We start from the raw sequence: 12317 nt of genomic DNA, 5'->3' as shown, positions 1-12317 counted from the left end.
CTAGTTCTAAGCTTAGTTCTAGGTGACAAGAACAAGCTATGAAGCATGTCTTTCAAGTCCAACTTTTTTTTTTCTTTAGATTTGTTTTATCTAGTATTAGAAATTTCAGATTTGGTTTATTCCAGATCTGATTTTTAGTACTGGTAGTATCTCAAATTGATCAAGTTTTCAGTTCAAGAGTTGAAGTTTAAGTAAGTAGACTCCTTCAATAGTCTTCTCTCCCCCTTCTCATTCCCTCTTATGACTACCATTTTTTTCTTAATTTAAGATTTTAATTTCAATTGTTACATTATTGCTATCCCTTTTCCCCAAAGTTCATGGCTAGTGTATGTGTTGGCTTTGCCCCTCCTAGCCATAGAACTATCATTTTATTATTTTTATTTTAATTGTCTCCCTTTCCCTAAAGCCAAGTAGAGTAACCCTTGTAAGAGTGACTCTCTGGTCAAGTAGGGAAGCTCATATTATGATGCGTCCCTCGAGCTAAATAGAGAAACCTATTTGTGAGTCTCTCTCTAGCTTTATCCCCTTTCTTTTACTTTATTTTTATTTTAACATTTTTTTTCTTTCATTGCTTTTTAATTGCGTAGGGTGTTTATTTTCAGCTATTTATTTATTTAATTTTAATTGCATGGCTTGCGTGTTTAAATTCTTAGATGACGAATGGTTATGACGTTATTTTAGATACATATGTTTAGGACGGTAATTAGAATTATATCACAATCATTAATCGGTTCACTTTCGCATTATTAAAAGAAGCAAAAAAATAAAGTGACTGCTCTCCCTGTGTTCAACCTGTAGCTACACTGATCCGTACACTTGCGGTTACATTTTAAAATCTCAAACAATATACATCCATTCATAATGTTTGATATAATATTTTGTTTTAGGTCTATCCTATATTATTTATTTTGGGCAAGAGAATGCAACCTACTTGCTCAATCATTGTGTTAGTGTATAGACCAAATGGAGGCTGCGGGGAGGCATCTTCAAGGCCTGGGGCAGGGTAGCATGGTTTTGCACCTGCCTGTATCTAACATAGACACATACAAGCGGATAGCGTTCTTTTTTCTCTTTTTTTTTTTTTACCATTTTCATTTTCCTTCGTTGAGTGTGGATGGAATATTAGATAAAAAAATAAAGCAAAGAAGCAGACATATAAACAGTTGAAGTAAATTTCACATCTCCAAGGAAGAAGCCACCCCCAAATCTATATTTAAGTGCTATTAAGGCGACACAAGCTAAGTGAGGAAGCATGTTTGTGGCCATTTCTTTAATCCCATGATACGAGAAATTATTCAAAAACTGAAAAAAGAAACTACAACTGAGATGCAAGGTATGAGGGGAGGTGGTTTGTATTTATGTCGGACAGCTCCAGAGACTGTCAGCACTTGTAGCGTAGGTCATTCCTACCAAATACCAATAGACAAAGTTCACTAAATAATGGGTCATAGTCATTGTGAATTTCTACCCAAAAAACAAGAAGTCAATATGGATTAATAAATCTGGTTGTATCCATGCCAAAGCTCCCCCATCTATTGAGCCACTCAAACTGGCTGCACCATTTCTCTGATAGACCTCTCCTACTTGAGATCATTCATGTTTCACTCCGAACATTGTCCCAATCATGTATGTTTCGTATGTATGTTGGCTTGGAGTGGACATGGTACTCCACTTTAAGAAGCGTGGTCCCATGATCAAACCTTCACTGTTGCACCTAACTTCTTGAGGCTATTGCATGAGAGTTTTCATCTCGGACTGACCTGGTCCTGTGTAAGAGGTATTACAGTGACCCCAGGGGATTAGTCGAGTCAAAGATCCGGACACCGTAGGTATAAAAAAAAATGTGTTAATTTTATGGAGCGAGTGGTAAATTTGCATGCTTCAATATCTAAGTGGCAGGTAACATGCAACCATATATATATATATATATTTATAGATTTGAAAATTTCAATTCCCTTCCTTTTTAACTCCCCTTGCAACCAAAGGAATCGAACATGATTGGTACTACTAGGGGTGAAAGTTTGGCTCTAATAACCTGAACCCGCCCTAAGCCCGAACAGGGTTTGGGCCAAGTTTTTTGATCTTGAGGGCGGGTTAGGGTTGAAAAATTCCAACCGAGGGTCAGGATTGGGTTGGGTTAGGGTTGAGGCCTTAACCCGGCCCAACCTGAACCAACCTGGCCCGAAATTTAACCTTACATCTTTATAATAGAAATTAGTTATTCAATAGGTATTTTATTTTTCTATAATTTCTTAATATATGAGATATGAATGGAAAAAAAATGTCAATCAAGATTAATCTAACCGTTATAGAAGCCAAGGTCAACCCAACCTAGGCCAACTTGACCCAACCCGGCCCTGATAGGGTCGGGTTGGGTTGGTATGAACCTGGTAGGGTTGGGCCTAAACATGAACCCGACAGGGTTGGGTTGGGCCTGGGTTGAATTTTGATGACCTATGATTGGGTTAGGGTTTTAAGAAACCCGGCCCAACCCAGCCTTGTTTCACCCCTAGGTATTACCGTCAGTTTTCACTCTTTTGAAGTTTGAACCTGTTGCTGAGGTGGTCGCTCCGTGTTAATCCGGCTGATCAGGCGGTCCGGTCTGGTTTAAATTTATACTCTTCCAGGGTCTGATTGGATGATTGGGATAATATTCCACGTGGAAGAGTTTCTGGACTGACAGTTTCTCCGTTCAAATTTCTCCCGTACCCTATCCTTCCGTGACACACACACAGCGAGAGAGAGAGAGAGAGAGAATGGCATCAGTAGTTCTGAGCCCATCCATGCCGCTGCAAAAGCCTTGGCGGAAAGTTTTCACTTGGGAGCGAAGCAATAATTCTAGAACGTTAAGGGCGAGTCTGGCCGACGGTGCTGCCCTGCTTAATGCAGCCACGTACACAGTAAGATTACCCTTTAATAGTCTTCGCATTTTCCTTTTCTGTTTTATTTTCTTTGATTATCCTTCTACATTTTTCTTTCATCCTTACTATGGTTTCAATGCAATCTAAATAGGGATTCTGATTGAATTATATTGCCATTTTACTACTGTTCTGTAGAAGATTTAAGGGAGAAAAAACAATCTAGCGAATTTGTCGAGGAAAAAGGCTTGGAATGGTTTACTGCTTTGATTAATTTGTGAAATTGTTCTAGATTGGAGGTTCTGGTTTAGTTGTGACAGCATAAACATTCAGAAAAGTGCGTTAATGGGGGAGTCAGTTGGTGAGGCTGTTGAGAAAGCTTGGAGGGGCTTTGGCCCTCGGGTGAAGAACTTTTATTTTGGATGAATAAATAATTCATTAGCAGGAGAAATAAACTATATAAGGGGAGTAAAGAAAGAAGGGGGGGGGCAATTAGCCAGCCGTAGGAAAGGGGACAAAAAAAAGTCACAAAACCAAAGGGGAAGCTAGCACTAGGGGGAGGGAGAAAGAATAAGGAAGACCCCAGGAGACAACAATAAGCTTGTTCCTTAGAGAGTCCTTAACACTATGATGGGTAAGGGAAACAAGTTTAGAGCTATCATAGAAGTAGATGGCATTCCAATCTTGTCAAAAGATCATGATTTGGCCATCCGTCTAAGAAGATTTTGCTCCATCCAGATGTGGTTGATGGAGGTACAAAAGGCAAGCTCATCTGCAACATCACAAATGGAAGATCCACCAAAAGTCATGTCAACCTAGATCCACTCTCTGCTTAGAGGAAGAGTTCGTCTATTAGCAGGCTAGCAGCTTCTAAGGACCCTCCTTCAGATAGCAGAGTAAAAGGGGTAAGAGAAAAAGAGATGGTCAACATTTTCAATACCATTTTAGCAAAGACAATAGGTGGGCGGACTTGGATGTGCTAGTAGATGAGAAAATCCTGGGTTGGGAGGCACTTAGAGAGGGCTCGCTAGGCAGTGAATTTATGGCAGGGAATGTGACCTTGTTTCAGGAAATAGGGGGACCCTTGAATCTAACAAAATTCCAGGTAGAGGAGGAAAACGGAAGCCAAAATTTTTTATCATCAATTCTATGATGCCTAAGGGGAGTAGGAGGCAGGGGTGCCCAGATGTCAGCTAATCGGGGGGGTTGGAGGAAGAGGAAGGGGAGACCAAACACCATTCAAATGATGGAGGCAACAATGGCATTTCTGCCTAAGTCAGAGTAGTAGATAGTTCTGGAACTAACAAGGGAGTGGAGAACACCTGAGGGTTGCCAAGAGTCAAACCATAAGGAGGTCTTAGTACCATCACCAATAAGGGAGGAAATGGAGCCAAGAGCAGAGTGCCTATAGCTGAGAATCTTGCGATAGACCCAAGAGGAATCAGAGGGAGTGGGGACAAACCACAGGGAATCAGATTTAAGGAGGATGGAGTAAACCCAAGAGACCTAGATATTGTTTTTTTGGAGTAAGGTTTAAGATCTTGATCTCGCCCCTAATTTCGCTAAGCCAAAATAGCAAGTTCTGGTGAGATCTTGCATTTTTTCTCCGGTTGACTTGGTGGTTGGTCTTGGCGGCTATATGGTCTTTATAGCCTTGAAACTTGTCATTTACTTCTAAAAACACAGGGGAAACATCATATTTTTTTTTTTAAAATCAAACCCAAAATTGTAATTTGACTTCAGACCCTTCACCCTAGCCTATTCCACAATAAAAACAAACAACTATTGACTATGTTTCTATGAAAAAATGGTTTTGAGAAGTTGTTTTTGCCTAAAATTGTTATTGAGAAGAAATAGATCTCCAAAGGTTGATGAAGTGATAATCTTCGATCTCTAAGTGTCAAATACATTGTAGAGGAGAGATTTGGCAAGAAAAACCACCAAAAGCTCACTTTTTCTTCACAACAGTGTGAGAGAGGTGACTTGAGAGATGTCGAGTTGGGTTGAGTTGATGGTGAAATTATGTATATATCCAATGACTGATGTGATTTGGTCTCGAGTTGAGTAGAGGCAGAGATAATCACTGAGATTTTGAGATCTTGATTGAGATAGTGTACATTTTATATATCACCTATTATCTCGTCTCGCCAAACTAAAAGAACGGGTTAATAGCTCTCGCTGAGATCTCGTTGAGATGTTGAACCATGGTTTGGAGACAATATTCCAGATGAGCTTGAGGATGCTTGCGAGTTTCACCTCTTTGATTCTTTTGAGGCCTAGACCTCCTTAAAATTTGGGAAGGTGCACAAAAACCCATCTAAGAGGGTGGAGAAACTTTGCAGAGTCCACTCCTTTCCGAAGGAAGGAGCTAAAAAGGGATTTGATAGCTTTCATTGTGGAGTAAGGAAGGGAAAAAATTCCAGACTAGTAAAGGTTCATAGATTTGACCACAAATCTAGTGGATTCCAACTGACCGACATAAGAGAGAAGGTTGCCTTTCCAAATTTAAAGCCTTTTCTTCATGAGGTCCAACATAGGGGTATAGTGGTGGGCGGCAAGAGTAGCAGAGATGAGGGGCAGCCTAAGAGGTACTTGATCGGAAGAGAGCTCAACGAGAAGCTAGTAAGTTCCAGGAGGTGGGCTTTGGAAGCATCAAATACACCAGAGAGGAAACATTGATTTGAGGAGGTTGATATGGAGGCCCGAGAGGCCTTTAAAGAGGAGGGACGGCATAATGGTCAAGATGGAAATATGATCAGCCTTGGAGAAGATCATGAGGCCATCGACAAAGGCTAGATGGGTAAGAAAGAGGGATTTGCATTTGGGGATGGGGGAGATAAGGTGCAGGGTAGTGGAGGAATGAATAGATCTAGAGAGCACTTCAAGGGCCAAAGACAAGAGAAAGGGGAAGAGGGGACAACCTTGTTTGATACCAGCTGAGGAGGGGAAGTAGTCATCTGTCGGGCTCCCATTGACTAGAATAGGGGAGCGAGGGTGAGGAGATGTAGGAATGGATCCAGTGGACGAAAGAGGGAGGGAAAGACATATGGAGCGGGACTTTGGAAATGAAGTCCCAGTCGATGGCGTTGAAGGCTTTATGATTATGAATATCAATCATAAGAAGAGCAACGTGGGAATGAGCTTTTTGATCAAACCCTCGGAAAATCTCATGGCATAAGATAATGTTGTCAGCAATGCTTTTTCCAGCCATAAAAGCCAACTGGTTTGCACTAACTAAAGATTCATTAACCAGTTGACGAAGATTGACCAAAATTTTGGCATTAAACTTGTACAGGAGATTGTAGAGGGAGATGGGTTTGAAATCATGCATGGAGGAAGCACTTTCTTTTTTAGGAATGAGGCAGAGGTAGGTGTGATTAATCCCTTTGATTTGATTGGGATTAAAGAAAAGCTGCAGATGGCAAGGATGAGATTTGGGCATAATCTCCCAACTAGAAGAGAAGAAGCCCATGCTGAAGCCATCAGGTCCAAGAGCTTTGTTGGCTTTGTGGGAGTGGGTGACAACCATAATTTCGGGATCAGAGAGGATGGAGTAGAGAGAGAGGGGAGAAGATGGTCCGGGATAGATTTGTTGATCTAGGAGGGATTGGGGGCTGAGAGGGAAAAGGAGGAGGGTGACAGATCCCAGAAAAATAGGAGACAACTTTAGAATTGATGTCATTAGGATTAGAGAGGAGCCATCTCGGGAGATGAGCTAAGGAATGGAGTTGACATTAGCTCTGGATTTCATGGACTTATGGAAGAAAGCAGAGTTAGAATCCCCAAGTTCCAGCCATTTGATTCTAGATTTCTGCCTGAGAAAGCTCTTTTCTTGAGCATGAGGGAGGAAAGCTCAAGGGAGATAGCTTTTTCTTCCTCAACAAGGGCTTGGTTATGAAGATCCAATTAAGCTTGGATTGAATAGACTCAAGCTTGTCTTTACAGACAGACTCACAAAGAGATGTTCTCAAAGGAAGAGGAGTTCCAATACTACATTTCTAAGCTTCTTGGCAAAGGTAAGGAGGGGTTGGGGAGAATATTGGATAGGAATGGCCTAAGCATCCTGGACTATGGAGAGGAAATCTTGGTGAGAGGACCATATCGAAGAATTTGAAAGGCTTAGGGCCGAAGGAGATGAATGGCCGAATATGGAGGGAGATGGAACTGTGATCAGAGATGACTTGAAGATCAAAGGGGTATGTGAGGAGGGGAAGGAGGGCAACCAAGCTTCATTGACAAGGACCTTGTCAAGCTTACAGGCTATCATGACCACTGCGACGTTTGTATCGAAGATCATTCATGCCAATATCCTCCAAATAGTCATTGAAAGCTTCAAGGGAAGTGGGATCAATTGGGTCGCCTTCCAATTTTTCATGCCCAATCCAAAAGGCATTAAAGTCTCCTGCAAGCCCCGAAGGGTGAGAATCCGTAAGGGATGCAAGGAGCGGAGATCCACCACAAGGATTGTCTCTTAATGGCAGAATTCTTTGCTTAGATGATGGAGAAGAAAAAGTTGTTGGCTCCGGAGGGATTAGAGATGAAAAGTTGGATGGACTGGAAAGTAGAGGAAATCGCAGAGACACGAAGAATGGAAGGGTTCCAAAGGACCCAAAAGCGAACATTAGGGGAGTGAGAGTAGTTGTGAGAAAGGACAAGGAAGGAGCGATAGAGGCAACAATTCGGGAGGTGTTGGACTCAAGGAATTTGATTTTGAGAAGACAACAGAAATCATAGTGGGTAGAGAGAAGATGGGAACGGATGATGGAGTGCTTGGCCTAGGAATTCATACCCTGGACATTCTAGATGGTCGAAGCCTTCATATAGAAGGAGAGGGGTGGGGCAACACAAGCTCATGGGAACCGGAAGAGGGCCGAAAATGGCTAAAGGCTTTATGGTCTTATGGCAATGTTGATATTCCTTGAGAGGGGAAGGTGTGGCAAAGGTTTTGGTCTTGACTTTGGAAGAGATTGAGGAGCTTCTGTTCGTTGTGAAGCTTCTGGGCTTTTGTTGACGATGGATTTTGGATCTGCAAGGAGCTTACCTTTTTTTTGGGGGGGGGGGGGGGGAGCTGCAACGGAGGAGAGGGAAGATTTGACTATGCTGAAGGGAGGTCTGCTTCTAAGAAATTGTCCTATGAGAGTTTTCCACTTGGAAATTTTGTGCTCAAGCAACCCTGAGGGGCAAATTCCTACCTTCTGGTCATTGACGATAGAAGAGGGGGGGGGGACAAAGGGAAGGTGGTGGCCGACTCTAGAAGAGAGGTTTGGGGGCTGGCGACAGAGACCTAGGGTAGTTCAATAGGAGGAGGAGAAGGGGAGGGGATGGTTAGCAGAGGAGGTGGGAGGTTGAGGTGAAGGAGTTTGTGGGGGGGGGTTTCCAGTGGCAGAGGCCAACGGAGGGGTGACGAACATGGGAAGGAGAGTTGGGGCAGGGGGTTAGTGCCATGAGCGCCGTGAATCTTAGTCCATTGTTGCTGTTGCTAGCAGTTAGTGTCAGTGGGAATTGTGAATGGCTGGAGAACTTTGTCAAACTCTATCCCCTGGAAGAAAATGGATTTAGGTTGACATATTTTCGAACAACCCTTTATTTGCAATAATACTATTGGAAAATTTGCCTTATGCGCCACGACTACCCATATTTGGATGGAGCATAATTTCTGTAGATGAACTTCCAACTCTAGATCCTATGATAAGATTTGGAAAACCATTTACTTTGATGTCAATGCCAAATTTGGATGCCTTTGTCATCACACGGTCCATGACACAATAAGAACAGGCTCACTGTTGTCTCTTGAGGTCTCCCTTCTCCCCCCTACCCCGCTTGATGTTCCCCTTTGTTCCTTTTGGGTTGGTTTATAGCCCTTATAGGTTTTTTTCCTTAGTGGGATCTCACCTTTGTGTTTGCCCTTCACACCCCCCCCTTTCTCTTATTGTGTATATTCTTTTTTTCATAATTGGTAATGAATTTATTTATTCATCCAAAAAAAATCTAGAGATATTTATGTAAATACATGGATGGGTTAGTTTTACTATGAAAATACCCATGGATGTCCTTTTCTTTTGTTTAAGTGATACCTTTATAGGTATATTTAGGACATGTAACTTTCTTTTGATTGCCTTTTTTCAATTGACACATACTCAAGTCAGGTGGATATATATTATCTAGGAGTGAATCACAACAATTGTATATTTCCCATTCAGTGTATTTGCGATCATTTATTAGTGTGCTAAGTTTTGGAGAGAATCATTCAGTCGAAACTTTGAAGAAATGGTTGAAATGTCTAGTATTTTGAGAAGTGGTTGAAAAAAAATGCTTTCATTTGTGATGCTATAATACCAAAGTTTAATACATCGTAGATCATACATGGAGGTAGGCCTTATAATTTGACATGTGACTGACCTGTGGGTCGCCAATCTAATGATTGGAATAGCCATGTCAATGCCCCATGGTGCTCAAATGAAGAGGCCACCAAAAGCCAAGCTTTTACCTTTCTGATGAAGCACACAGTCTACAAACCATTGTCATGGAAGCAGGAACTCGTAGACAGGAAATCCCATCCCACAACTTGTAGAACAATAAACTGTGATGTGTGCCCTACTTTTGCGTGGTCCTAACCTTCTTCTCCTCTTCCTTTGTTGCATTCAATTATTAAGACTAGGGTATGATAAGAACTCAATGAAGCAGTTTTACCGATAAGCTTAATGCATGATTTTTCATCATATAATTTGATTTTAAACTATATACATTAATGCTTAAGCACTGGTGCCACCATAAATGCTTTGGATTTATTATTTCTGATGTTTAGTTTTAAGATATTGCAAATGCCTAAGGATTTAGGGGATCTAAAAAGGTTTAAATTTGCTAGAAATGAAGATATGGAGATTGTGGAAAAAACATGGGTGAAGGAATATGAAGATCTTTATAATAATCTTAGCACAAAGGAAAGGGAAAATGTTATTTATAAGATAGCTAAAATGAGGAAAAGGAAGAGTAAAGATCTTGACCATGTTAGATGTATTAAAAGTGAAAGTGGTAAAGTACTAATAACAGATGGAAAAATTATTCTACAACCTACTAAGTTAAGACATTTCGAGTAATAATGTCCCAAAAGATTTTATTATCCATCAAGACACCACATGTTGTAGATATTTCTGAAGTAAAAGAAGCTTTAAGGAGGATGAAAGTAGGTTAAGGACTAGACCCAAATGAGGTCCCAATAGAAGTGTGGAAGAGCTTAGAAATTTGTTATTTGTCTTGGCTAATCAAACTGTTTAATAAGATTATGAGAACAAGGAAAATGCTAAATGAATGAAAGAGAAACATTGTGGTTGCAATTTACAAAAATAAAGGTGATATTTAGAGTTGTAAAGTGATTACTAGCAATTCCAATGCCATGTTCTTGAGTTGCAGAGAACAATCCGAACTGAGGTAATCTTTTCGGATTAACTATAGAGGCATAAAATCAATGAGTTATACTATAAAATTATGGGAGAGGGTTATTGAAACCCACCTGAGACAAGAAACTACTGTTACGGAGAATCAATCCAGTTTTATGCCTGGAAGATCTCCTATAGAAGCTATTAGAGGTTGTAAGAAGAATCTCTATATGGTCTTTATTGACCTAGAAAAAGCTTATGATAGAGTCCCTAGAGAGCTAATCTGGCTAATACTAGAGAAGATAAGTGTTTTAAGTAAATATGTGGACTTAACCACAGATATGTATGATGGTGTGGTGACTAGTGTAAGAACTGTAAAAGGTCAAGGTAGTGAATTCCTAATTGCAATTGGATTACATCAAGGATCAACTTTAAGCCTTTATTTGTTTTTTCTTATTATTGATGATTTAACCAGAGACATTCAAGGTGATGTTCTTTGGCGTTTGCTTTTTGCTGATGATATTGTTTTGGTGGATGAAACAATAATAGGGATTAATGCTAATTTGGAGTTATAAAGATCAACCTTGGAATCAAAAATTTTAAAAATAAATAGAATAAAGGAGTATATGGTGTGTAACTTGAGTTGCACTAGGACGGATAATGAGGCAATGAAAATTGATGAGAGGGAGATTCTTCAAAGTGATTATTTTGGGTATCTGGGCCCAATCATAAATAAGGAAGGTGATATAGAGGATGATGTTTCACAGAAAGTTAAAGTAGGATGGATCATGGATGAAGGGAGACGTGCGTCCAGAGTGTTATGTGATTGACGTATTCCTTTAAAACTTTAAAGTTAATTTTATAGGATAGTCATACAATTGGTTATGATGTATGGTGTAGAATGTTGGGCAGTTAAGAAGCACCATGTGAATAAACTGTGTAGCGGAGATGAGTATGTTGAGATGGATGTGTGGGAAAACAATGAAGGATTAAATAAGGAATGATTATATTATAGTGATGTGGATCCGGGTTCCAAAAGCTGAGATCGGATCACTTAGGGCCCACTTAATTAATAAATAGCATGATTTCATAACCAAATATCAAAGAGAATGGCAGTTCTGTAATTAAGTGGAAGCTTCTAATAAGTAATGGCAGAATAGAAATTTACTAGAACTTTAGGTTATGGAAAAAGAAGGGAAAGGAGACTGTAACGTGATTGAACAAAGGGATATAATTGGAATGAACAAAAGAATAAAGAGAGTGGGGAATAGAAGCAAAAGATAGGGGGTAATTCTGGGATTTAATAAAAATAAGGAAGTAAAACCTACTTTATGATGTTTTCTTCAACCTCACGACAGCCAAGGGTTCACGTTGAGCACTAGAGAATGAATTGAGCTTCAGCCAACTGGAACCTCCTTCGACAGTTCCGAAATTCCAGATTTACTATCACCTAAGCCTGGTGGATCAATCCTAACCAGTACAGTTCAAGGATTCAAGCAATACTTGGAATATAGAGTTCTGCAACTTGGAACCAGCGATAGTTACAGGTATGGCCTGCAACTGACTTCAGCTGTTGTGATTACTGGGTTCTTTGGAGAGCAATGGACAAGGGTATGGATTGGCAGGAGCTTCACCTTCGGCCACGCCCTCAAGACGAACGAGACCCTATCAAAAGAGGTCGACCCTTCTTCCTTGACTTCAAGTGTCGCCCAGAACAGGGTAAGGAGCAGAAACCAGAAAATAATAAAGAAGAGGAAGAAATTGAGAGGAAGTAGGAGAAAGGAAGAGAAAAGGTTTGAAAATTTCAGAAAGGGAGGAAGAGGGAATCGGCAGCCATGGTTTCAAACCCAAAAAAATCTTAAGCAAGTTTTAATTCTTCAAAATCTGAAATCTCCATTGAGTTACATCAATATAAATGCAAGCAAAGTGTAAAAATGGAAGCTAAATAAATTGGAACTACCCTACATAGCAACTGAAATAAAATCTCCTACTAACTTGACTACCTTCTACACTAACAATAAAGGAAACAAATCAAATTATCAAGTCAATTCCAAAATTTCGCACACCTAATTGCATTGTACAG

At 40.4% G+C, this 12317-nt stretch overlaps 1 protein-coding gene across 3 annotated transcripts in view; it reads left to right on the top strand.

Annotated features, from left to right (window-relative positions):
• The first annotated feature begins 2704 nt into the window (after positions 1-2704).
• LOC122090728 (probable ribose-5-phosphate isomerase 4, chloroplastic) overlaps positions 2705-12317 on the top strand; it is a 31536-nt gene continuing 21923 nt past the window's right edge. For 2 of the 3 annotated variants that reach the window (XM_042660427.1, XM_042660420.1), the window contains exon 1: positions 2705-2900. In XM_042660427.1, coding sequence (XP_042516361.1) covers positions 2757-2900 — 144 coding nt within the window. In that variant the 5' untranslated portion in view covers positions 2705-2756. The remainder of the gene's footprint in view (positions 2901-12317) is intronic. The other variant, XM_042660436.1, reaches the window with a different exon arrangement.

This window comes from Macadamia integrifolia, chromosome 2 (genome assembly GCF_013358625.1).
Source record: "Macadamia integrifolia cultivar HAES 741 chromosome 2, SCU_Mint_v3, whole genome shotgun sequence".
Classification (NCBI taxonomy): Eukaryota; Viridiplantae; Streptophyta; class Magnoliopsida; order Proteales; family Proteaceae; genus Macadamia; species Macadamia integrifolia.
The sequence above is the reverse complement of the archived record's forward strand: the minus strand, read 5'-3'. Positions and strand labels throughout refer to the sequence as shown.